The sequence below is a fragment of the Culicoides brevitarsis genome, chromosome 1 (assembly GCF_036172545.1).
Source record: "Culicoides brevitarsis isolate CSIRO-B50_1 chromosome 1, AGI_CSIRO_Cbre_v1, whole genome shotgun sequence".
NCBI lineage: Eukaryota > Metazoa > Arthropoda > Insecta > Diptera > Ceratopogonidae > Culicoides > Culicoides brevitarsis.
The window spans coordinates 22,408,377-22,434,281 of NC_087085.1; the positions used below are offsets into that span (position 1 = coordinate 22,408,377).

The window sequence follows — 25,905 nt, forward strand, 5'->3', positions numbered from 1 at the left end:
TGTTTGATATGCTGTTCGTAGAAAAATCCCCGCTTAAATACTTGCTTTCGTTACAATAAAATTTCAAGTCAAAATTTATGTTTTCTCTGTATACATGTCATGCCATAAGGAAGAAATTGAATTGAACATACGATCAACTGCAAAGATGAGACATGCGCAGTAACGTGCTATTACACTTTTCTAATATGTTCAGTATTCTTTTACACACACACACAGTAACATGGCGTCGGGATTGATTTTTTTGAGCAAAAATTAATTCTTTTTTGAAGAAATTCTAAGTGTTTGACTATTGTAAGCAGTACAACATTCAAAGATTGCCAAAACAGATCGTAATCAAAAGAAAAAATTGAATAAACGTTTTAGAAAAGTTTATTCAAAGTGGACTCTTCCTTCCGAAAACGTGTGTAAAAAAAGAAAAGTATTTTTTTTTTGTAAAAAAAAATATATACTTGTAGTAAATACATGTTAATGTTTAAAGAATTTCTAATTTTGTATAAAAACAACAACCTGACTAACTAATCCATAAGAAACTGAACGAACTGAAGCAGGTTGCGGAAATCGATCCACACAATCAAACCAGGGCGTGCTCAATACTGAAATTTAATTAAACAAATTGTACAATGCTTTAAAAGTCTTGGCAATATATATAATAATAGGAAAAATAATATATATGAATACCATTTTCATCAAGTCTCCCTGACCAAACTTCAATCAAATTGTAAAAACGATAAAACCAACGAATTGAAGGAAATCATGAGACAAATTCAAATTTAAAGTGAATATTTTATCGGCCCATCCCAGAACACCAAAAGGTAAGAAAAATGCAAAGGAGACAAATTATCTGCTGAAAAATAAATGCAATAGTAATATCAAAATAATGTTAGAGAAAAACTTTGTAGTTTTTGAGTATAAGTGTATTCTGAAGAAAAAAATATCCCGGCAATTGAATTTTTGTGTGCCATGCACATATAATAAACTGTGACTTAGTTACCACAGACGGCAAAGGTGTATTACGTCACAAATACATGACAAAACATTGGTGGTTTTTAACACCCTGAACTTAGAACTAAAAAGTACAAAGGCTTTTGTATAAATGAACTGGAAAATCTCAAAATACTAAAAATAAATAACAGGTTTTTTGTATGTCAAATATGTATTACGTGGAAACTGTTACTTAATTATTTTTATTTTCACTAAAAAAGGCTCTAGTATTCAACTGTGCACTATGTCACTCGAATTTAGCTTACAAATAGTCCACTATGTTTACATCGAGGTCAATGATTCTAAGCCGAATATCAAATTTTGTAAGTGTCACAGAGGATAAATGTTTTAACATACATATATTTACATATATAACGTCCAGTCCAGACTTTGATTAAATCCGAATATGTCCATGTGACAAAATTTGAAAAAAATGATAATAATAACATTATGGATATTTATTTATGCTTTTACTTTTTTTATTGTATGCATTGAAAGTATATTGTTAAATCTACTCTGTATGATATTCAAACTCTTAGTTTAATAAATCAGATTAAATTAAATTAGGAGCAAACTAACATTATACTGATGGTCTTTTTCTATATATAATTTTCTCGTTTAAATTCAGTCTCTTTTCCCCATTGATGTTAATGAACAGAATAGAGAGAACAAAACATTTTTTGAAAGAGAAAGATAAATCGTTCAATTCTTCTTTCAGTTGTTTCCATCAATTTCATTATGGAGGTATATGCTACAGTGAATAGTTACTACACTATCAACATATATCATACAATATGTACAGATGTTCCACATTCAGTATTGGAAGTATGGAGCAAATTACCTTTACTCATATTTTTATTTTATCTGCTTTAGTTTACGTTTGTCGTTCCATAAAGGCACAGGTGATTTTCCTATTTGATACTTTTGAATCATTTCTTTTTTTTTATAATTTTAAATCAAAGTTTACATTTGAATATTTTTTTGTGGCACTTTACATAACATAATCGAAAGTTAAAAGAGATAATTTGATAGTGTCGTGTATTAAAGAAAATATATTCATGAGTAAAAATCCGTTATCACAATGGTATTACAACAATAACTGCTAGATTGTAAGAAAGTGAATGACCATTATGTATCATAATTCGCTCAATGAATTTAAAGTAGTGCTAGAATTTTTGAGTTTACATATTTCGAGTCTTATTATTTTTGAAAATAAACTGACAAAAATAGAGAGCTGCCGAGTGAATATCTACGAATAAAATGAACAAAATACATATCAAAATTAAACCGTCTTGAAGAAAAGAAAGTAACTGCAAGAAAATAAGGTCAACGCATCAGTGCAAAACTATTTATCTGTAAATAAGTGTGTATGCGAGTTTCGTGTTAATTTAAAGTTCATAAACATTGGAATATCGGCTTCCTTAGTTTAATTGGACAACAGCGTGTAGTATTTTTTGCGGATTCAACCGAATATGCAAATGAACAATTAAAATTTCACCATCGGAAGTAAAAAATTTGTCTCGCAGACACAATCATTCAAATTTCTTATTTACATAACTTATATAAGGATAGGCTCAAAAATTAAAAGTGTCTGAAAGAGTCAACAACTTTTCGGTTATACATAGTATAGTTTTTTATTTTCTGTATCTTGCAGCAGTTATTGCAGATACAACCTTGTGCAATTAATAAAAAATTTACAGTCAAAATAAGTATAATGTCTCTCATTATACAAGATAAACCGTTTATGTAAATGAATATAGTACGAGAGTCAATTTAGCCTTAACGTAAAGAACTGGGGCTGTCAGACTGGTTTGCAGTTTTAGTGTCACAGATTTGATCGACCGTTACTTAAAAACATAGAATTGCGCAAGAACTGCAATTTTATATCTTGCGTGAAGCTCAATGTTATGTATTTTACTTACCTTAAACATCCAAAAAGATCGTTTTCAGCATGGTATCGTAATAATTATTAGCTATCGTTCTACATTGAGATTGCAACGTTATTAAGTCTGTTAGGACATCGAATAAAATAAATTAAATAAAAATTATTCATATTTCTAATGTACCTACATATTTTTGTTTTTACAGAACATCCAACACTATAAAAATGCTAAGCTGATTACATACATCTGTAATATTGTTCGAGCCGCATGAAGAAAACCTACTTGTGATTTTTTTAAGCAACTGTTGTCATCTATAGAGTTATCAAAAACAAAAAAAAAGCCAAATTCAATTCTTTTTAAGAATTATGCACCTTATTCCAGTAGAAATTATGCCCGCACATAAGAGTAACCATTGCTTCCAAAAGTAAACAGAAAAACGTCATCAAGTTCAAGAAAATACAAACTATTTCAATCAATATTATAACAATAAATTTAGTGTTCTTGCCACAAAAATTGCTGATTTGTTAATAACATAAAGCTACAAGAAACTTGTTAAATTATTTTTAAAAGTTAAAACATAGATGTCCAAGTAAAGATACCTTAAATATCAAATTAGAAACAAAAATTGACCTAAACATTTATTGAATAACGAGAAACACGTGTACAGCAATATTTCAAAATGGTTCTAAGTAAAACTGCAAACGGAATGACATCCACTTTAGAAGCGCCACTCGAGAACTATGTTCCTGTTGCAGACTTTTACAACAACAGGTAAATACCTACTTTAAAGTAATTATTTTTAAATATATATCCAATGTTAACATGATTATTTTTAATTTTTAGGAGTGTATTTATAACAGGGGGTACAGGGTTCATGGGAAAGGTTTTGGTTGAAAAATTATTAAGATCATGTCCAGGAATAAAAAATATATACTTGTTGATTAGACCGAAGAGAGGTCAAGAAATCACAACTAGACTAAGTGAACTTCTGAACAATCCAGTAAGTAAATATATACGATTAATACTATCTATGTTCCAAACTGAATGATATTCGTATTTCAGTTATTCGATAGACTTAGAAAAGAACAGCCAAATGTACTCAACAAAGTCATACCAATTTATGGTGATATCACATTAGAGGAATTAGGTATATCCGAAAGTGATCAGGTACGATATTACATTTTCTTACTATAAATCGCTTTTCCTATAAGCCCTTTTTTCACTTTTTGTCCATTTTTTAAAAATTAACCTTTATATATTTTGCGATTTTTTAATTGATAACTCATGTAAAATCATACAAGAAACGTTGAGTCACTTGTCTATAAAATTGAAAGTAATTTGAACAAAAAGTGAAATGATTACATTTAGTCCCCTAAAGCTAATGTATTTTATTTCTTTTTTTTAGCAACTTCTCTGTAAGAATGTTTCGATAGTCTTTCATTCTGCAGCAACTGTGAAATTTGACGAGAAGCTCAAATTGTCTGTTACTATTAATATGTTAGGCACGAAGAGATTGGTAGAACTTTGTCATCGTATGAACTCACTAGATGTAAGTCAAAGTATTCCCTTCTAATGAAAGAAAATGCTAACTTTGAGTCTTTTAAAAGGCCCTTGTGCATGTCTCTACAGCATACTGCAACTGCGACAAACCTGAAGTGGCAGAGATCATATATGCACCTCCCTATTGCCCAGATGACATAATTGCGCTGATAAATTGGTTGCCGGAGGAGATGTTGGACAAAGTACCATAAAATTTACCAAAAAAAAATTAATTTTAACTAAAATTAATATTTTGCAGATAACGCCTTCATTGATTGGAAAAAGACCAAACACGTACACATTTACAAAAGCTTTAGCAGAACACATGCTCCACAAAGAAGCTGGAAATTTACCTGTTGCTGTTGTTAGACCATCCATCGGTAAGCAATAATTTACGAATGAAAATTTTGTTGGTCAATATTAAAAATCAAACACATTTGTAATTTTAGTTCTGTCCAGCTTGAACGAACCGTTAGTAGGATGGGTTGATAACTGGAATGGTCCCACTGGAATAGTGTCAGCAGTAGGAAAGGGTCTATTTAGAACAATTATGTGCAAAGAAAATGTGATAGCAGATTTGGTACCGGTTGATATTGTCATAAACTTGATGATTACTGCTGCATGGAAAACAGCACTTTCTAAGCAATGTGGCTTGAATATATATAATTGCTGTACTGGTGAACAAAAACCTATTTCGTGGGGGCGTTTTGTTAATTTATCTATAGAAAATATGAGAAAGCATCCATTAGGTTAGTAAATTAATGTCTTGAAAATAATATCGTACGTTTAGCTTAATAAATTTAAACTTTTTAGAGGGAGTTTTGTGGTATCCAACTGGTGTTCTTAGACAAAATCGATTTATAAACACTATTCACGGTACACTAGTTCATTACATTCCTGCTTACATTTTGGATATTATTGCACGTGTTGCTGGACGTAAACCAATGTAAGTAAAACGTAACATTTTGACAAATTTGAATAAAACACCTCTTTTCGACACAGAATGGTTAAAGTTGAAGATAAACTAGCGAAAGCTGTTGATTGTTTGGAATATTTTACAACACGCCAGTGGAATTTCAAAAACGATAATGTTCGAAAACTATCACAAATTTTAGACGCAAAGGACCGAGTTGACTTTCAAATCGATGTATCTAAGTTGGAGTGGGAAGATTACGTTGAAAAATATGTCCTTGGCTTCCGAGAATTTTTATTTAAACAAAGTCCTAACACTTTACCTGATAGCAGAATAAAACTAAGAAGGTAATATTTTTAAATAATTATTAATTTTTTTAATAAATTTTACATAACCTTTTGCAGGTTGTACATTTTGCATCAATTTTCAAAGTTGTTAATGGTTATGCTTTTCTGGCGATTCTTGATGAAACGATCAAAATTGTTGCGCAATTCATGGAATAAATTTTTACAAATGATTTTTAGTCTTTTTCGCATGTTACCTATACTATAAAATATAACATTTAAATACCTATAGGAAAATATAACATTAAAATAAATTATATGATATAAATTATGCACTCAAGTGCATATTTCAAAAGAATATGTTAACCATTTCGCTACTACCTTCTCCTTCTTACAGAATATTTTAAAGAAAGAACGCTACCCATTGATCAAATTATTATTTTGTATTTAGACTATTAATTGATTGTTACAACTAGAATATTTCAAATGTTTATAAAACTATGTGGAGTTTGGTTTTCACAAAGAGTTTCTAGGAACAAAAATAAATTACTCACGAAATATAACAAAAAAAAATTACTCATGACATGAATGGAAAGGTGCGTGGTGTTTTAGTGAATAAATTTAAAAGGTTTAGTAATAGTAAAGATTAATAACTAAATTTAGTACAACTTAATGATAAAACTAATAAAATAAAGAATATCAAAAAAACAAAAAAAAAAAAATAATGAGTAAAAAAGCAAAATACATAAAAAACGAAAAATAATCAGAAAAAAGTTGAAATTATGAATTGCAAGTCTCATTTTTTTCTTCCCTTTTTTGTGAAATTAATCCATTTTAAAGGACAAAATATTAACAAACATAAAAAAAGATAATATATTTAAAAATAACATAGTCATAGACGCTGCAATCGTAATACTGCCTATATATTTATGTAAAGTGAAGAACTTGCAAATGTAAAAAAAAAATCAGCTGTAAGAGAATAAGTTTAAATTACATGGGATGAAATTAAAAAAAAAATATATATTCAAATTCGAACATTAGAGCAAATCATAATTTTAAATTTATTTTATTGATAGAAAAATATGTTTTATACTTACTTTTGTTACCCCAATAATAATATTAATAAAAATAATGTATATTATTTAAAAATAGAAACAGATCCGCAAGGAAAGTTATCTTTTTGTATATTTGGTTTTGAAAACGGAGATAAAACCCTAAAATTAAAAAGTAGCAAAATGTAGTTAATAATTGATATTATTTATACAAAAATAATATTTATAACATTTTCATCATATTAAACCAATTTTGTAAAATGGAATGTTTAAGTTATAATAAATCAATTTCGAATGGAAGTGCGAAATGTATGAGCAAAATTATATTCATTGTAATCCTTTCAGCACATTTTGACACTGCTAATAGTATTATTATTATTGTTTCGTTTTATTTAGATTTATTCTAAAAAATAAATCTCTAAAACAATATATTTTACTGTTTTATTTTTTTAAAAACTCACTGTCGATTCAGAAAAACATTCAGTACCCCTGTTCATAAACATTTAGACACTCTAATGCATAAATGGAATAGTGTGTGTTCTTGTATCGGCAATACACGCACTAACACACTCAAATAGTGGTGTGATCTTCATAGGTTGTCTTTTTGGTGTTTTATTGGATTTTTTAGAAAACAAAAACTAATTTTTTTATTTTTCAATCATTAAACGTTCGTTAAACATACAAACATTGTTTTCTCATTGTCTCTAAAGTCCTAAAAAACAAAGATAAATATCTATGCACTGTATATTTTTTAAATTTTTGATCGATGACCACCCTATGTTTATTACATCTCGTTTCTCCAGTTTATTTACTTTCAGTATTCAGTACGTAGTTATCGTGTTACGTGTTCAAACCTAAAAAATCCGTATTAAATAGGCGAAGAATCTCATTAAAGTTCATAAAGTTGGATCAAAATGACTTCGAACGTTGCAGACTTTTACAAAAATGCCCGGGTCTTTATAACCGGTGGGACAGGGTTTTTGGGAATTGCAATAATTGAGAAACTGTTGAGATGTTGTCCGGAGGTAAATACTAATTAAATCTTAAGTTACGGAATGCATAATTTTGTGATACATACTAAGTACTAAAATGGTGTCTTTTCGGAACATAATAACAGGTTGGAAAAATCTATTTACTTGTGCGATCAAAAAAGGGTAAATCTATTGAAACGCGTATCGAGGATTTGATAAAAAACCCGGTGAGTAAATACCAAGACTACTACGTTGATTTTAATCTAAACCAATGACGTAGGTATAACATTTTTTTATATTAAATATTTACCTACTTGTTTACTTTTTTATTTACTCATCATCATCATCAAAACTAATATGCTCCATTCACAATGTAATATTTTTTATTATAGTTTCGTTGTATTACATAATAATTAGTAAATAAGTAATTGGTAGATCATTTTTAAGATTTATTTTCTTTATTAATATTGTTGAATCAAATAGATTTTTGAAAGATTGATTGAGGAAAAGTCGGGAAGTGTTTTCACCAAACTTGAAGCAGTAGCTGGAGATGTAGGTCAAGAAAACTTGGGGTTATCAAATAGTGATCGACAAAAACTTGTTGAAAATGTAAATGTGGTCATCCATTCTGCGGCTACTCTTGACTTTAACGAAACACTCCGCCCAACCGTGAATATCAATTTGCTTGGCACACGGTAATAATTTTGAATGCGATATTTATTGACAACTGTTTGCCTACTTTCGATTACTTTTAGTCGTATTATGGAATTATGTCAACAAATTAAGAAACTGAAAGCAGTGGTACATGTCTCAAGTGCCTATGTGAATTCATATTTACTTGAAACTGAGGAAATTTTGTATCCTGCTCCAACAGATGCAGAAAAGTTGATCGAATTGGTCAATAAGAGTTCTGATGAAGAATTGGAAAAAATAACTCCTACGTAATATTTATAAAATAATACGAAAAAAACAATTTTTTTTTCATTATTTTTTTTCAGTATTTTGAAGGATCATCCAAATACGTACACAATAACAAAGCATCTTGCCGAACACGAAGTTAACAAATGCGTCGCCAAACTCAATGCTGGTGTCGGAATAGTACGTCCAAGCATGAGTAAGTTTATTTTTGGCTATTTTTGATGAAAGTACAATCTTTAATATTTGGCTCGTTCTCAAAAAAAAAAAAATGATCGTTTTATTCCGATTCATGATTCGTTACATCGATTTAAAATAATAAATCTACATATTAATGTGACAATAATTGTGCCTTTATTCTATAATTAACATGTATTGAATAAGACTTTCAAACTTTCGAAAGCCTTGAACATATTTTTAGTTAAAAAATACAAGATTTATTAACGAGATATATCTTTCATTTTCGATAATATTCAGTAACGGCAGCATGGCATGAACCTGTACCAGGTTGGACAAATTCAAAGGTAACAAAAATAGGAAGACAAATCAATTTTCAAAGAATTAATTTTTAACTTGTTATGAACAGAATGGACCACAGGGATTTTTGATGGGTGCTTCAAAGGGAGTGGTTCGGCGATTACCAGTTGGAAAATCTACAATTTATGATTACATTCCTGTCGATGTAGTGGTTAACGAGATTTTGGTAACTGCTTGGCACGTTTTCGAAAATAGGTGAATAACTTTCTTTTTCGTAAAGTTCGTCCATGTACCTCACATATCTCTTTTCTTCTCAATAGGGATGGAAAACTCAAAATTTTCCATGCAACAAGCAGCACTACAAATCCTTTCCGATGGGAAAGTGTGGCTGATAATATTCCATACTACCTTCATCAACATCCAATGCGCAGTGCAATTTGGTATCCCAATTTGAAATTCCACTCATCTTTACTCATGTATAAAATTTCCGCTATATTTTTGCACTTCTTACCGGCAATTTTCTTGGATTTACTTTTAAAAATAACTGGTGGACGTCCCATGTAATTTTCTTTTCAATACATTATTTTCAATGTTTAGAGAAAGATTATACTTTTAGATTGATTCGTCTTCACAAGAATATCTGGAATTCTTTGAATTTATTGGAGAAGTTTATCTTTACGGAATGGAAGTATCACAACAAAAAAACATTGGAACTCAGCTCTCAATTGTCAGATAAAGACAAAGAAGTATTTTTCATCGACATGTCTACCTTGAAATGGAATGATTACTTTGAAAATCTAGCTAAAGGTGTACTCAGATACTTGAATAACGAACATCCAAGACACTTGGAAGCAGCAAAGAAAAAGGACAAAATGTGAGAAATAATTTTATTTATTTCTAAATTCAAATTTTATTGTTTTATTTTTTTTAGGTTGTTCGTTGTGCACATTGCTTTTCAAGTTTTGTTTCATTGCTTGATGTGGTGGCTTGTTTCCTGTTTTGTAGGCATTTCAATGTCCAAAATTCCGTTTGTAGTACCAGTATCTTATGCTTTATTCTCCTTGCTTTGAATTGGCAGTATTTTGTGTGGACGTTAAAAATGGGTTGTTGGATTCAATTTGAACATTAGCATTAAAATAAACAGATATTTTATGATTATCTTTTACATTCTAAATATTAAAAATAAAGAGGTTCAAGAATACTTTGATTTGGAAAAAAGAAGGTACATTAGATTTTTTATAAAAAATGAAACCTGTTCGTTCGATCTCATCATATTTTGGCAAATCATAGTTTAATATTTTCAGTTTATATTTAAATCGATGGGCATATGTGAATTATCGTTAATTGCTCCTGTTGTTTGATTTGTCACTATACTGGACATATAAAGTCACACGACGTACATCAATTGAATTTATTGCAAAAATATTCAACTTTTGATATTCATAAACATGTTCATATTTAGGTATACTCATGATTTTTAACAAAGAAATGACACTGTTCGTGAAGTTCATCGAAAACTTGGCAATGTTTTTGATATATCTTACAGAATAGGCACCATCTCAACTCATTTTGGCTTACACGAGCGACAAATTTATTTATATGGATTGGGAAAAATCAATTTTATAATTATTTATATGTGTAATAAGTAAAAGAATGTGATGTTTTATATTTCACACAACCTCTTCAATATTATTGGTGAAAAAACAATAATTCGAAAGTAGAAATTTTCTGAAGCATATTAAATATTTTATTCAGTTAACCATCGTCCATCGTAAGATAAACAGCAACAAACTATTTTTTATCTCATTTTATTTTATTATTTTTTACTAATATTTAAATATGGGAAAATTTTGCACCAATAATAAATTTATAATTTTAATGTTAATTTTAATTGTATTTACCATACATTTACATGAAGTGGGAAGTGAATCTGCACGAAAGAAGAAAAAGGAGGCTAGGGTCAAAGGAAAAACAAGTAGCGGTTGCAAAATAAAACTTGCAGAAGATATTCCCGTAAATGAGCCACTATATCTCTTGGAAAAGAAAGGAGTGTATTCATTATATTCTCCCACGGGAAAAGACAACGTGTTGAAGCCAAAAGAAGAAATTATTCTATTATGTCCTGGCAAACAAAATACTATAGCGAGCAGTAATTAAAAGCAAAGCTAAATTAAAAGCTAGTCATAAAAAAAAATTATTTTATAGGCAAGTTGAATATGACAAAGTTGACATGCTTGGATAACAAAAAGTTTGGAATAAATAACAAACAAGTGTCTTTTCGAGCCTTAAACTGTACAAAAGAAGTTAACGGGGATCTACGAATAACGGACAAAACTTGTGGTGACGGCATGGGAACGCTTATGGAAATTGGATTCAATTTCAATAAGAAGGTTTTCCTAAAAATATTTGAAGTATGTTACAATACGGAAACAGCTTCAGCATTATACTCAATGCATCAAGTACACGGAAAAGTTATCCAACGTAATATATATATTTTTTTTTTACATTTTAAATAAACAAAAGATCTTTTTTTTCTTACTGTCACCACGTAGATACAATTCCGGATCCTGAAAGACGTTCTTTTAGAACAAGTGGAATTCCAAAAGGGGCTCGACCACTTGAGTCGTACAAGAAAGAAACTCAGATTACTCGGTTTAGCGAGATTTTCGGAGAAAATCAACAATATTTTAATGAAACATCTTTTTTGATGAAAGGTCAACTTACTCCGGAGTCGGATTTTATATTCAGCTCTCATCAACTTGCATCGTATTTTTTCGTGAATGTTGCCCCTCAATTTAATGCTGTGAATATAAGATAAAAGGGCAGGATCATAAATTATTTTATTTAAAACTCCATGTTGTGTACGTAGAAGATGGCATGTAATTCAGTAGAATATGGAAAAGTAGACATGACTCTACAAATTTGCGTACAAAACGTATACGAGATTGTTAATTCTTGTTGTTTATCGTACTTTATACCTCTTGGTATAAAAAGGACAATTTTATCTGAAATTGATCATGAGTCATAGTCGACCAAAATCAAAATTTCTTAGATTAAAATGACAAATGAAATCAGCATACCAAATCTCAGCCAAATCGAAAATTTTCAAAATAATTTATGATCTTGCACAAAAATCTCGATATTTCATCAAAAGATATATAAATATATTATTTCTTTTAGATCAATCAAGGAAATTGGTTGCAAGTGGAAAAACTGATTCGAATGCTGGCGCAAAAACATCAAAGTGATCTTACAATATACACGGGAACGTTCGACAAACTAACTTTGGCTTCTGAGCGAACTGGTAGACGTACTTTATACCTTGAAGACAATGATAAAATTGAAGTGCCCAAGTGGTTTTGGAAAATTATTGTTAACGAGACATCTGACGCGGCCATTGTACTCATGACATTGAACAATCCTCATGCTAAATTAGTTGATGCTCAAAGTATGAGTTAACTTAACTTTTAAAATTATATTTAATAATTTTTTTTTGTGTTTTAGGTTTTTGTCAAAACATTTGCTCCAGCATCGGTCTTATATCGCATGGTTTGAAAAGTTTGAAGAAAGGCTACACTTATTGCTGTGAATTAAATGATTTTAAGAAGACCGTGACCACAGTTCCATCTACTTTGAATCCTAAGAATATCTTAGAACTATCGTTATCTAATATCAGCTTTGGTTGAACACAGGATATGTAACCAATTAGAGAACACATACATAAATAAATATGTAATAAATATGTATTTTTACCAAATAAATAAATATATCAGTAGGTACATTTAATTTACATGAAAAACTTTGTTGCCAAATACTTAATTCAAATCAAGCAAACTCTTTTTAGATATTCATGATTTAGCTTAGTCATTTTATTTTATTGTTTGCTTATTTTATTTTTGCAGGAATTACAGTTAAAATTTTAACATATTAAATAAATTTGCCAATACTTTGCTAAAGAAAAGAATTAAATAATAAAAAAATATATTTCCAACTTAACACTTCATTTAACATTTCAATTTTTTTTCTCTTCAGGTCATAGTGTCGAATCTTTTAGTTTATTTTTTTCCTGCGATGAAGAAATAGGCGGCACTGCTGTATCGAAAGAATGGACATTAACTGATGGTTTTTCTTCTTGTTTTTGTGGCGTTTCATCTGATGTTGGTGCTTTCAATATATGTTTATCACTGTCATTTTCTTCTGGATTTTGTGCCAAAGATGCATTTTCTAAAATATTTTTACTGTCGATCATGGTTGCTTCAACTTTTGATTTTTCGTCTGAACTCTTTGCGAGTGCTTTCTCGATTTTCTTCTCAGTTTCAAAAACTTCTTCTTTGTTGAGCAAATCTATAAGCTCATCAACTTGTTTGCGTTGCAATTTTATATTTTCTGATCCGATAGTCTCGATAATCTGAAAAAAAATAAACACAGATTAATTATACATGTTTGTGAAGGAAATTATTTTAAATTTATGACAAATTATATTCAACTTTTCACAAAATATGTTTTGAAATACTACAAGAATTTTACCTTCACTATATGAAGTAAATATTTTAAACGCTATAGGTAGACAGATAAAATAAAGAGAGAAAAAACAAAAGGCAATTTCAAAGTAAAATAAAAATAATTAACGTGTTTTCTATAATTGAATAGGTATGGTTTTTACGTACTTTGAGAACATCGTCTACTTTGATTTTTCCATCGTGATCATCATCTATTTTACCTAAAATCTTTTCAATGTGCTCTGCACGAGATGCATCGGGAACAGTTTGAATCTGCATAGATAGATGATTTTGATAATTTAATTTAGTTAATGATAAAAAGTTATTTTCTTGCTACTTACATGTTTGATAGCCATCATAAGTTCATCAATACGAACAAGCTCCTCTTTGGTCTTTGTTTTTTGTTCGTCTTCAATGAGTTCCTCTACATCTCGTTTTAAGCGTTTCTCCTTTTCCTCCAAAGTTTCTAGAACCGTATCTAATTTTCCAATCATCGAGTTGACTTTTCTGTACAAAAGCTTAGCAGCGGAAGATTCTTGTATTTTTGTGGAATCAGCTACTTGCAGTAATTCTTGCACATCTTCTTGGTAGTCCGCAATTTCTTCTTTCAGGTCTCTGATTTCTTCCTTTTCTAAGATCAGCTTATTTTTGCTGGCTGACAATGTTTCCAGAGCATCTTCGAGCATTTCCAGATCCTTTGTGGATAATTCCTGATCCTTTACTTTTTCCTTTATTGCATCTAATGAGGCAGTGTGCACAAGTGCATCCTTTACTGCATCACCAATCACTGGAGCTCTATCGACCAATGAGTCTGCAGTTTCTTTCTCAATTGCAATTTGTTCCTCTTTTTCTTCTTTAATTTTCCGTTCTTCCTCTTTAATGACTTCAATTTTAGTCTTATTGTCGATTTTACCCTCCTTTTCACCAATTGCGGCTTTAGCTTGCGTTACAACGTTTTCAGGAAGGGCCGAGATAGTCGCTTTCAATTTATCTCCAGTGGTAACATTTTCTGGTATCATAAGAGCTCTTGACAACAACAACAATGAGGGAGGCACCTTTTCATTTAAACTCAAATCAATCCATTCGGATAACTGCTGTCTCAATTGATCTTCAGATAAACCATAAGCTCGCATGCCACGAGCTCTGCAAGCATTTTGTAATTCAACCAAATTTAGGGAATCAATTCCTTCTTTTTGGATGACACGATCGTCTGCGGTTAAGCTTCTCAACTTCATTTCTAATTGAAATCGTAGGACAGCACTTGTGCCAATAGTATTTATCTCGAGAACGCGGCACAATGCAGTCAGTTGTTGTCTAGCCAGGGAGTCTAGAGTTATTTCATCCTCAAATAATTTTGAAAATTTGATGATTTCCTCATTGGTTGCCGTATCTCCAGTATTTCTTACACGATGAAAAAACACACTGAACTCCTTTGCTGCCTCTGAACGATGTTCTATGTTTTTAACAGTCATTTCGTCTAGTGTTTTTTGTAAGAACTTGGCCATTTCCAGTTTGACTTTTAGGTTTTGCTTCATCTTATCTTCATACTCAGTTGCAGTCTGAAAGGTTGACGGTAACATGCCAGGAAACAGCTTAATAGCGAGAGGAAGCAAAAGTTCCATGAAGGGAACAATAATGAACACAGAAAAGGGTACAAGACGAAAAATATCCGAGGTCGTTCGCACCAGTAACTTGTGTTCTCTCCTAGTAAGAGTCTTGCCATTTAAAACGCGCCACAATAATTTTCGACAAACATTAATGTCTATGAACAACAACCGGAATCCATGATAGTAATGAACTAGCTCGGCCCATATACGTTGTCCAAGAGTTTTTTTTACAACGGGTTTTGTAACGACGGCTGTCGCTTCAGTCTCGGACACTTGGCTCCTTTCCTTTTCCTTTTGTTTGATGTTTTCTACCACAGTTTCCACCTTTGATGATGGTTGGTCATACAAAATAGCGCCAGTGTGGATATTACGATACGAAAATTCACCGCTAGTCCACTGATTGGAAATGCACAGCATCGAAGAAGAAATTTTGTTTTGTCCTTGAGTGAAATACTTAGCTCTGCGATGAGAACCGGCTTGCCGTAGCTCTGTATAGCTAATCCTGCTAGCATGATTAAGAGTATATTGTCTCGCCGGCAGCCGATTTGTACACAAATCTATAAAAAGAAAGTACATGCATTAAAAAATTGACATTGGAATTTAACAATCATCAAATGTGGAAACTACAGACTTGTTGGCAACAACTTAGGCTACTTAAAAAGGGGTCAAGGACGGGAATGAAACAAAAATGTGATTTTTATGTTAAAAATAAATATATTGGATGTTTGTTTGATATTAAATTATTTCATTGTAAAACAATAAGCAGGTAGTTAACAGATGATAAAATTTCGAAGAATGCAATGCAGAATACACTTACGATGAGTTCGAATCAAATGATGTAATCTCACAAGATTTTTATGATTGAAAAGCTGATTCATTTTTTCACTTTTATAATTTTGATTTTCTGATATTTCTAAACTTTTATTCTAACAAGAAGTACTCTTTTGTCGATCGATTGCGAACTAAAAGTTTACCGGAAGCTTGGAAACTGTAACAATTATATTTTTTTATGAATTTTCTTCCATTTATTTATTTTGCCTCATTTCGAGACTGATTTTGACGTTTAAATGTTCCAAACAGCTGACTGCTAAAAGTTGTTTCAATTACTTATTCTGTTCCGCGTATTATCAATGATTTGTTAGATTTTTCATTTATTTTTATTTATTTATTTTAATCTAATGATAATATATTATGTTTTAAATTTTTGTATTTTTCAGTATTTTTATGAGATCATCATTATTAACAAATTAATTCCATCACAAAGAGTGCTCAAAATTGAAAAATTGAGAAGATTCCTCAGAAACCAAAATAAAATGTTGTAACTTCCTAAGGCGTTATCCATCTATGGTGTCGGATTAAATCTTAATGGATTTTTTTCAAATCTAATGATTAATCAATTTAATTAAATAATATTTAATGTTTAACATAAAATAAAATTTAAAAAAAAATATAAATATTTTTATATATTTTACTTATTATTTACCTAATAAACCAATTAAAAGAGGTGAGATACTTATGGTGACATGAACATTATTTATTTTTGTTGAAACGTCAGAGTAAGTTCATTTTCGTTGAAACCATCAAAACGAATGGAGCTAATATTTTGCAAAAAAAAAAAATATTTTATATCACTTTAATTTGATACTCTATTTGCCATTTTATATCGTATGGTTTGTTTTAAATAATAGGCATAAGTAAAAAATAAAAAATAGGAAAAAATCATCAAGTGAAAAAGTTAAATTTGAACAAAGACAAATAATTGTAAGTAAATGCACAGGTTTCTTTATCGTGCTTACGAGTTTATCTCTATTGTGAATGAAAACAATCAAAATCTAATGATTCTTTTGGCTTTAGAGAATTACATCTGTAAACATTTCATCCTAAATCAATGATAAAAAATGTTTCTGTTTACGTAATCAAGTATCCATATTACATATGTTTTTTGCATTCATTGCTCTTATATCTTAAATCACGATTGTATTACTTCATACACAATTGCTATTTACTAGTATAATTCATGTACAAAGAGTGAAATCGTGTTGATTTTTTCTCAATGGTTTATTGAAAACGTAAAAAATGTAGTGTACCGAAAACTGGTTCCTCAACAAAAAATAACCTTTCAAATTGCTCTGAATTTTCGGTATTTAACCGTAACCAATACTTCCCTTGAATTTTGTCTCCACTATTAAGAAAGTAATCCAATTTCAATTCATTACCGCAGTTTATCAGTTGTGGCTTGCCTCCTTTGTGCTTATCATAAAATAAAATAAAAGTGTGTAAATATTATTATTATTATATTATATATATACACATTATACTTGTTTGTTTTTTGTAGAAATATGGATCATTCACATCATCACCACCATGATGAAATCGCTGCTTCCAGTGAGTCTCCAATGGACCACAGTGCACACCACAAAGGACATGACGATTCTAGTACGTCACCAATGCAACATGCAATGCATCATATGATGTCGATGGCTGTAAGTGATTACCTTCTCTAAACAGAATAGATTTGGTGTCAAATAAGATTTTTTAATGTAGTTTCACGGTGGTTGTAACGAAACAATTTTATTCGAACAATGGAAAACTTCTTCGTGGAGTGGACTGGTATTTTCTATGTTTATAATCTTTATACTGGCAACTTTATACGAGGGACTTAAATACTATCGGGAACATCTCTTTTGGAAATCGTATAATGCTTTGCAATATCGAGCTGTAACGTTACCGGAGAAAAATGTAGTGACTCAAGAGGATAATCGTGTTGTACAGTACGTTATTGTGTTTAAAAGTGGCGTTTTGTTCTAAATAATTTTAAATATTTTTGAATTTCAGCATGGTTGGTGAAGTGATACATAAACAACCGTAAGTAAATGCAAATTGAAGTACATACATATGAAGGAATAAAAAAAATATGTATATAGAGGCTGAAAAATACTAGAGAAGAGAAATACGTTTCTTCCTGGTTTCTTCTATTAAGTTAGAACTCTTTTTTTTTTACATATTTTGAACAAAAACAAATATTTTTACAATTTTTTCAACATATTGATTTTATCTTCCAATATATGCATCAAAATTATCAATGATAAGGTTTTTTTTTGCAACTAATTTTTTTCAATAAGATATTTTTTGCACCAAATTTGAAGTTTTTCCTTTGTAAATTTATTTAAGAATATGATTCAACATGATCAGAACACATATTGTCATCCCTAAGAATAAGTAAAGATTTAATTTAAACTTGATTTTCATTTCAGACCATCAATATGTTCCTTAATGCATTACTACCAAACATTTTTGCAGTAAGTAATTATTTTTTTTAGTAGTAATTTTACACAAACTTAAAACCTTTTTTTGCAGTCTTGTACAAATAACACTAAGCTATGCATTAATGTTAATATTTATGGTTTACAACGTTTGGCTCTGTTTAGCTGTAGTAGTTGGTGCTACCTTTGGTTACTTTTTGTTTGGTTGGAAGAAATCAGTCATTGTCGATGTAACGGAACATTGTCATTGAATCGTGGTATGGATTGTCAAACGTATTTTAGGAGTTTTGCAGAGAAAAAAGATCAAGAAAGAGTTGAGGCGAACTTTTAAATCTAAAATTAAACTAGTATAAAACACAAATATACATTATTCGAATTAAGACAGATTAAAGAATTTAATCGATTTTAGTTATTTTAAACATTTTTTTATATATCTATACAACATACTTTGAAAAATATTTTGTTATAATTTATTTTTAAGAAAAAACGAGAAAAAACATACATTTTACGTTGAGCTTCGAATCTAATTACTAGGTAATTTGCAGCATGATAATACTTTAAAAATGCAGCAAAAATCCCCTTGTTGTGTTTGATTGAAAGAGAAAATAATAAAGGAAAATTGTCTTTTGTACAAAAACTTTCTTCTTAATTTGATTAGATCGTTGTTTTTCGAAAAAGAGGCTGTTTCACAATATTCATTAGGTATGTAGGATGTCTTTGGACTAGAATTTGTATTTTTCTACCTAATAAACTTTTGTATATGATTTTTTTTTTGTTGTTTAAGTTGGAAGAAACTAATTTTTATTGCTACTTAAGCGTATGTTATTTGTTTTTTGTTCACAGATTCTTCAAACAGTAACTTGAACATTTTGAACAACATTTGATTTTTCAATTTTTGAAGGCATCATGTAAAACGCGGGTTGAACCTGTTGAATTGGAGAGAAATAAATTAACTTAAAAATAAAAATAAACATGTATATATTTACATGTTTTCCGCATGGGCATTTTGATGATTGGACCCAATTAAATTTTCCTAATTTCGCCTTACACTTGGGACAATTTAAACTGCCTACAAATTAAATAAAAATTCTTATGATAAATATTTATGTAAATACATTCAAAGAGATAAGAATACCTTGTGTATGATTGATTATATCGGTCATCCAAGCGATAGGTTCAAAGAAGTAGGCTTCTGAACAAATGCTAGATTCTGTTTCTTCAGATCGCTCACTTTGATTATTTTCAATGGAAGTCAAAAGGAGGTTTTGTGTACTTTGGTCCGATTGTGCAGTAGAGTTCAGATTAGAAGAGATTTTCGTGTCAGGCATCGGTATAAAATGTGGCAAAAGATTGCTTTTATTCGCAAGTACTCGACGACACCGCTTACACCGAAACACAATAGGCTCTGGAATTTCTTGGGCAATTGATGGATCAGGTTTAACGAGATCGGAGGAATAATTGCTTGGCAGTCTTTTTGCTAATTTAATACTCTCAGCTGCTATCCGTAATCGATATATTTTATATTTTTCGTCATTTTTGTCTATTTGAAACCCCATTCTATGGAATAATCTCAATTGCTGAATAAAACCTGGATTTGGACCTACAAGTTTCCTCTTTGACTTGACTAACTCAAACGCTTTGTCATATTTCATCTTGTGTTTTTTCATGATATAGGCGATCACAATAGTAGCACTTCTGCTAACACCATAGTAGCTAATGAAATATTGAGGTAAATGAAAAATAAGTCTTATACATATATTTTAGAAATATTTACCAATGGACGAGGACATTCATTCGTTTTTTGATCACATTTTCTATGAACTCAATGCATTCCTCAAAATATTGCAGCATATCCTCTAAAAATGAGTTTTCAATACGCATAGTAAAAACAAACAAATGTCAAGTGAGATTTACCTTTATGTACATCGAATACTTTAATGTATTTGCTGGTAATTTGTGGATTATAGCGAATATTGTCAGGGAGTGGACAAGAATCGATTGTTAATATGTGATTAATTTTTAGTTCATTCAAAGTTGTAAGAGACATGGCAACTGTGGCATTTCCTGTAAGAGAAATTTTTATTTTCTTAGTTTTTCAAAAAAAAAAAAAAAAATATATATATACATATATATTTATTTTTACCTAAATACAAATGAGGCTCAATAAGATCTATACTAATAGGATTCTCAATTGCTTCTGTCTTGTTGATTAAAGAAGACGTTGCTTGAGGGCCGAACATATTTTCGGAAGAATTGAAAATGTATCAAAAACTTGAGAGATTGTTGATAGCGACTTTACTAAAAATTCATTGTTTACCTACAATTGTGTGCAGGACGGCGCATGTAAAGTAACAGTTCTTCAGAAAATTCTATTTTATTCAATTAAAAGTTTTATTTTGGAAATGTGAAATATTAAATAAGGAGTATTAAGCAACAAGAAAAAATTATTAGTATAGAAAATTATTTATTTCATTAAAATTTATTAATTAATGGTCTCTAAGGCAATGTGTTCAATATTACTAACTGCCTATTTGAAATTTCATTGTCGCACGAAAAGACTCTCCCATTATCGGAGAAAGACAGCAGCAGCCTTGTCTCGAGTTTTCTGGAAATTCATTTAAATACTTAATAGCGTCTAAATCTAAACAGTCTATGAATAAAAGCCATTTTTGAATAAATCGAGAAATCTTAAAATACCTCCAAAATGGAAGAGAAATTAGCTAATGTAAGTATTTATCATTGTAAAATGAATTAAGTTCAATAATAACGTTTATTCCTGAATATTTTCATTTTGCCGGAAAAATAATTCCACAGTTCAAACTGGATCTCGAGGAAATCAACCAACTGATGCAATCTGTAAAACGCCCAAACACCAAACTATTGCTTTTGAACCATGCCAAGTCGTTGGCAAATTCCATTTCGGAGCTGGAGCGCAAATTAACCTCTAAAGCGGTTAAACCAGAAGGACAAGAGGAACCTAGTGTAAAGCGATACGTCGCTGAGTTAAAAACCTATGCTTGGGATCAGTCTGATAAGTTTGTCAAAATTTTTGTGACGCTCGATGGGTTGTCGCCGGACAGAGGAGATGCCAGAGTTGACTGTCAATTCGGTGAAAACAGCTTAAATCTCTTGATAGTGAATGGCACAAAGGATCGCGATTACTCCTTCATGGTTAAAAATTTGCTGGAACCAATTAATGTTGCCAAGAGCTATGCAAAAATTAAGACAGATATGGTTGCCATATATATGAAGAAGGAAGTCGAAGGTAAAATAATATTTATATTTATCATAGAAGGAAAAAAAAATATTTTTTTCATCATTTTTTTTAGGAAAAAATTGGTCACATCTCACTTCAACAGAGAAGCACCTAAAAGAAATGAAAGATTCTGGATTCAAAGATGATCTAGAGAGCACGAGTGATCCCTCAGCTGGCTTAATGAATATGATGAAGAGGCTTTATGAACAAGGAGATAGTGAGACGAAAAAAATGATCGCAAAATCATGGCAGGAAAGTGAGGAAAAGAGACTACGTGGTGAAACATAAGAGCCTCTTCAATATGATACATGAACTTTGAATGAACAAAAAAAAATACAACAAGGATACACTTACACTCAGCTTCATATTATTGTTCTTTATTCTATTTACTTTGCACAAATTCGTATAGTTTTAAAATTATTTGTTCTTGTTCTTTTCATCTTCCAATTCAATTATTTGATGATGGTCAAACTTTCGCTTCCTTAGGGGTCTGTTTTTCTCCTTTTCGCATTCTCTTACTAAATTTCGCTTTGTTGAAAGCCTTGTTATTTTAAACTTGGGTAATTTATGTTCAGCATTTTCTTCATTTACCTTGCCTAACTCCTCCGGCGAGCCATCGTTGAGCACTTTATCTGTTTTTTCCTCATTCTGTTCATGTGTGTTTCTCGTGTGATCGATTGACGTGTTTGGCTCCTCACTTTTAGTACACTCAGTTTTTTTTAAGTCGTCCGGCTTTAAAATGGGCAAGGGAATCGGTATTGGGATTACGAGCGGGAGCAAAATTGGATAAGGAACCATAATCGTAACAGGTGGTGCAGATCTCAATAGAGGATGTAATGGTCTGAACATCGGATGTGGTTGACGAGGTGGTGGTACTACATGCGGAGTTTCACGATCTTGTTCTTGAAGCTTCGGATCTAATTTCGATGATTCTTTTAAAATCGGAGCTTTATCAGCATTATTATTGTTATTTTCAAAAGGTAAAATATTTCGAAAAGCCCTCAGTCTTCGTCGTTTCACCGTTCGCAGAGGTGGTCTTGGTGCAAAATTCTTATTCAATAGCTTTGATACAGGTGCAACTGTTATAAGTGGCTTTTTCTCGTTACTTTCATTGTTGCCCTGATTAATACTGTGAGGAGAACTTGGTTTTGCGTATATTGTATGCACCAAAGCCGGCGATGGTGTTCTTTCGGATGGCTCAGATATTGGTGTTTCCGATCTACAATTTTTCAACCATAAATCTGGTGTAATTAATCCATCTGCAAGAAGAACAATAAATTGCATATTTAAAAAAATTTAGTGCCGTTTAATTACTTACTAGAAATATCTATTTTTTCTTTTAAATGGGGATTAGCTTCGAGATGCGCTTGAGTTTCGTTACAAAATATCTGCATTTTGTATTGGTTCAAACACTTGTCTGAGCAAAATTGCAGTTGAGCGGCATTATCTTGAAAATCCACGTAATTTACAGCATTACGCACGTGCTTACACCAATCACAGACTTTCGCTCTTTTGAAGTTTGCCCTCCTACTTTGTGAAAAGCACGACTCTGAACAAAATAAAGGGCCATCTGGAGATCCCAGCACTTCAGGCGACTTTGTTGAAACTGTCCTCCGGCACCAGCTGCAGATATTTTCTATTATAATAAATGATGAGTGGTATTTTTGGTTTGTTTGCATTACTTTGTTTGGTCTTACCATGGTTAACCCCTTTTACTTGGAAATGACTCTTGGAGCTATCACATAAGCTCTCATACTCTGAATCATCACAAATGCCTACTGCACTGTTGCTACAACTGCTTTCATTCTTACTTTCTGCATTGTCGGATAATTTCTTCCTGGAGTATGTGGGCTTTATTTCGTTCTGATTGATTTTGTCATAGCCATACCAGCCGAGTAACTCATTCATTGCACTTTCAGCGTAATCCTGCAAGAGACAAATTAATATCAAAGGGGGTTATTAAACAACGATGACCTATGACTGTTAAAAGTATGACTATCTTGTTCATGTGATCAGAGAATTTTAATTGCAGACACGGTGAAATTGATACTTTGTTATGTGCTTGTGTAAGAGGATGCCAAAGATCATTACTGCCAGTTTGTATCAAACAAATTACACATTTTCCCGCATTATTTTGCTGCCTTTTGTAATGGATAGGTAAACTGCTACTATTTTGTAGGCTTTCAATTAAAATAGTTTTTGAATAGATCATATTCCATTCACTCAGTTCATTCTGACGAAGTAAAAACATCCTAGGTACAGAAGTCGAAATAATGTATTTTCTTCATTAATTAACGTAAAAACCCTAAATCTATTCAATCTGTCGCGAAACAGTCACATTTCTTCATTTATAAATATTTTTTTTTTGCAAAATTATCAAAGTAAGACAATGTAAGATGAAACTTAATATATTTTGATGGTTTAATTTGGCAAAAAGTAAGATTTGTCTGAAACGTAATTTAATATTTTTGGGTTATTTAAGAGCTCAATTTAAATACAAAATGTAGGTGATATTAAGTTTCTTATTTATCATACACATAAATTTTTCGTATTTTTTATACTACATAGGTACATACCTTGTATAATAAACGGCGCACCAAACACAAACATTATTAAAATGAATTAAATAACTTCTTGAAATCAAATACATCATGTCATTAATGATGCCAGTATAGGTATTTATATGAGTTTCGCCGATTTAAAATAGACTTTTCATTTAAACGCACGAAAAAGCTCCAATCTTCGCTTTTTCACAGACACGATGGTTCATTGGTTTCGAAACGATTGTTATTATGTTCTTCGCCAGAACATCTAAAAGTTGTATTATATCAAATTTCTATTGAAACTTTATACTATATGTATATATATATATATATATATATTTAGTGATGCAATTTAATACTATAAACATTTTATACAGACATTTATTTACTTCATTTATTTTTAGGGCGACTCTAGTCGATCTTTTGTCAATCTTACCAAAAACTTTTCGTTTATATTGAAAATTTTCCTAAAATATATATGTTTCTATTTACTCAACATGAAGAAAAAAACATTCGTGAAAATGTTGTCTTCCCTATTTTGATCAGATTTATGAAGCGAGTAATAAGACACTTTGATTAGACGTTAGATGTTGTATTAAGAAAGTGAATATTTTTGAAACAAGATACTTTGATTCACCTTGTTAAAGGGTACTTTTCCGAGTCTCTTTGGCAGAGTGAAATGCATCTCTGTTATGACTTTTCGGAAAACTGAAGAACAAATCTATAAATAGCAAAAGTAAAAAAATTTCTAAAGTCGTCTAAATATAATTTTTTTCGTAGTTTTATTGGAGTCGTTTTCACATTTAAATAAATAATGCATGTAAAAGTATCTGTTTTCACACAAAACAAGTTTCAAAAAACACATTGATTCGAACTCTATCTGTTTGGTATTTTTGTCATATCAAATTTCAGGCGCGAAATAGACTTTTATATCAAACGTATTAATTTACATGCCAGATCGGGAAACAAAATATGTCCATGCGAGAGATTCATTTGATGTTAAATGAAACGTTGCTGATAAAATTAAGTAGAAAAATTACCTTTATATCATCTGAACAAGACTCTTTCTTAACGAGTAAAGGGGAGGCTTTTGCATTCATTGTTGTTTTTGATCCGCTTCTCTCTTTATTTTTTGTTAATAAATTCGATGAAGAATCTGATTTGTGATCCAGTTGCGTCTCAGAATAAATACAGAATAATAGAAAAAAGTTTATTTATAGTAAAACACTATTTAAAATAGCAGAGTAACATTTTGTTGCTTTAAGTACGTTTGGATTTTATAATATTTATTTATAGAATTTCGTTTTATTTTTTTTTTTTATTATAACTTCTATCCCATATTTCTATCCTATAGCTTTCTAATAACACAAATTCACTACATAATAATTAATTCTTTGATCACTTTTCACTACGTAAGTATTAAAATATTTTTTTTTTATTTCTCCAAATTGAAAGACCGTTCTTCGCGGCTCGATGATATAATTCATTTAAAGTAAAATTTTTCCTCATAGAAAAAAGGAACCGTTCTTCGATATTCAATGAACCTATCCCTAATATTAAAGAGAGTTTTTATCAAGTAAAAACAGTAAGTCCTTATCATTTTGAGTCGACTCTAAAATATTCAAAACATGAACCGTTATAACAATATTTAATAAATAGTTTCCAAGAACAACATATACCTATGTAATGGCTTATTTTTTTTGTGTATTTATTCTAAAGTAT

The 25,905-nt window shown here is 30.5% G+C and overlaps 8 protein-coding genes across 9 annotated transcripts; 5 read left to right on the forward strand and 3 right to left on the reverse strand.

Moving 5' to 3' along the window:
* Positions 1–33: 33 nt before the first annotated feature.
* LOC134829321 (putative fatty acyl-CoA reductase CG5065) lies at positions 34–5,868 on the forward strand. Its single transcript, XM_063842359.1, has 11 exons — positions 34–812; positions 3,070–3,635; positions 3,708–3,864; positions 3,927–4,031; positions 4,270–4,413; positions 4,472–4,606; positions 4,663–4,783; positions 4,853–5,152; positions 5,217–5,349; positions 5,406–5,663; positions 5,721–5,868. Exons 2-11 carry the CDS (start codon positions 3,544–3,546, stop codon positions 5,866–5,868), a joined length of 1,593 nt encoding a protein of 530 aa, XP_063698429.1. The 5' UTR covers positions 34–812; positions 3,070–3,543.
* Positions 5,869–7,460: 1,592 nt separating this feature from the next.
* On the forward strand, positions 7,461–10,174 carry LOC134828106 (putative fatty acyl-CoA reductase CG8306). Its single transcript, XM_063841076.1, has 10 exons — positions 7,461–7,677; positions 7,770–7,850; positions 8,107–8,318; positions 8,379–8,564; positions 8,622–8,737; positions 9,016–9,062; positions 9,125–9,270; positions 9,336–9,575; positions 9,632–9,889; positions 9,947–10,174. Exons 1-10 carry the CDS (start codon positions 7,567–7,569, stop codon positions 10,083–10,085), a joined length of 1,536 nt encoding a protein of 511 aa, XP_063697146.1. The 5' UTR covers positions 7,461–7,566; the 3' UTR covers positions 10,086–10,174.
* A 719-nt stretch (positions 10,175–10,893) lies between these two features.
* On the forward strand, positions 10,894–12,789 carry LOC134837462 (uncharacterized). The gene is made up of 5 exons (XM_063852839.1): positions 10,894–11,164; positions 11,221–11,496; positions 11,568–11,818; positions 12,196–12,463; positions 12,520–12,789. Exons 1-5 carry the CDS (start codon positions 10,894–10,896, stop codon positions 12,699–12,701), a joined length of 1,248 nt encoding a protein of 415 aa, XP_063708909.1. The 3' UTR covers positions 12,702–12,789.
* Positions 12,790–12,795: 6 nt separating this feature from the next.
* LOC134836879 (mitochondrial proton/calcium exchanger protein) lies at positions 12,796–16,171 on the reverse strand. Its single transcript, XM_063852153.1, has 4 exons — positions 15,939–16,171; positions 13,856–15,678; positions 13,683–13,787; positions 12,796–13,423 (listed from the first exon to the last, which is right to left on the reverse strand). The coding sequence occupies exons 1-4, from the start codon at positions 15,997–15,999 to the stop codon at positions 13,049–13,051; spliced, it is 2,364 nt and encodes a 787-aa protein (XP_063708223.1). The 5' UTR covers positions 16,000–16,171; the 3' UTR covers positions 12,796–13,048.
* A 516-nt stretch (positions 16,172–16,687) lies between these two features.
* LOC134837506 (high affinity copper uptake protein 1) lies at positions 16,688–18,897 on the forward strand. Of its 2 annotated transcripts, XM_063852898.1 has the most exons (7): positions 16,688–16,882; positions 17,343–17,393; positions 17,457–17,604; positions 17,666–17,892; positions 17,957–17,986; positions 18,376–18,420; positions 18,479–18,897. In XM_063852898.1, the coding sequence occupies exons 3-7, from the start codon at positions 17,461–17,463 to the stop codon at positions 18,633–18,635; spliced, it is 603 nt and encodes a 200-aa protein (XP_063708968.1). In that variant the 5' UTR covers positions 16,688–16,882; positions 17,343–17,393; positions 17,457–17,460; the 3' UTR covers positions 18,636–18,897. The 2 variants fall into 2 exon arrangements, with proteins under 2 accessions (XP_063708968.1, XP_063708960.1); XM_063852890.1 differs by lacking the exon at positions 17,343–17,393 and having other exon boundaries at positions 18,479–18,895.
* A 49-nt stretch (positions 18,898–18,946) lies between these two features.
* On the reverse strand, positions 18,947–20,706 carry LOC134837484 (dual specificity protein phosphatase MPK-4). Its single transcript, XM_063852868.1, has 6 exons — positions 20,528–20,706; positions 20,299–20,448; positions 20,159–20,240; positions 19,520–20,097; positions 19,371–19,453; positions 18,947–19,310 (listed from the first exon to the last, which is right to left on the reverse strand). Exons 1-6 carry the CDS (start codon positions 20,622–20,624, stop codon positions 19,233–19,235), a joined length of 1,068 nt encoding a protein of 355 aa, XP_063708938.1. The 5' UTR covers positions 20,625–20,706; the 3' UTR covers positions 18,947–19,232.
* A 243-nt stretch (positions 20,707–20,949) lies between these two features.
* LOC134837495 (calcyclin-binding protein) lies at positions 20,950–22,005 on the forward strand. The gene is made up of 3 exons (XM_063852879.1): positions 20,950–21,109; positions 21,199–21,649; positions 21,714–22,005. Exons 1-3 carry the CDS (start codon positions 21,089–21,091, stop codon positions 21,926–21,928), a joined length of 687 nt encoding a protein of 228 aa, XP_063708949.1. The 5' UTR covers positions 20,950–21,088; the 3' UTR covers positions 21,929–22,005.
* Positions 21,995–25,636, reverse strand: LOC134837475 (sine oculis-binding protein homolog B). Its single transcript, XM_063852856.1, has 4 exons — positions 25,224–25,636; positions 23,338–23,566; positions 22,959–23,276; positions 21,995–22,899 (listed from the first exon to the last, which is right to left on the reverse strand). Exons 1-4 carry the CDS (start codon positions 25,281–25,283, stop codon positions 22,058–22,060), a joined length of 1,449 nt encoding a protein of 482 aa, XP_063708926.1. The 5' UTR covers positions 25,284–25,636; the 3' UTR covers positions 21,995–22,057.
* Positions 25,637–25,905: the final 269 nt, after the last annotated feature.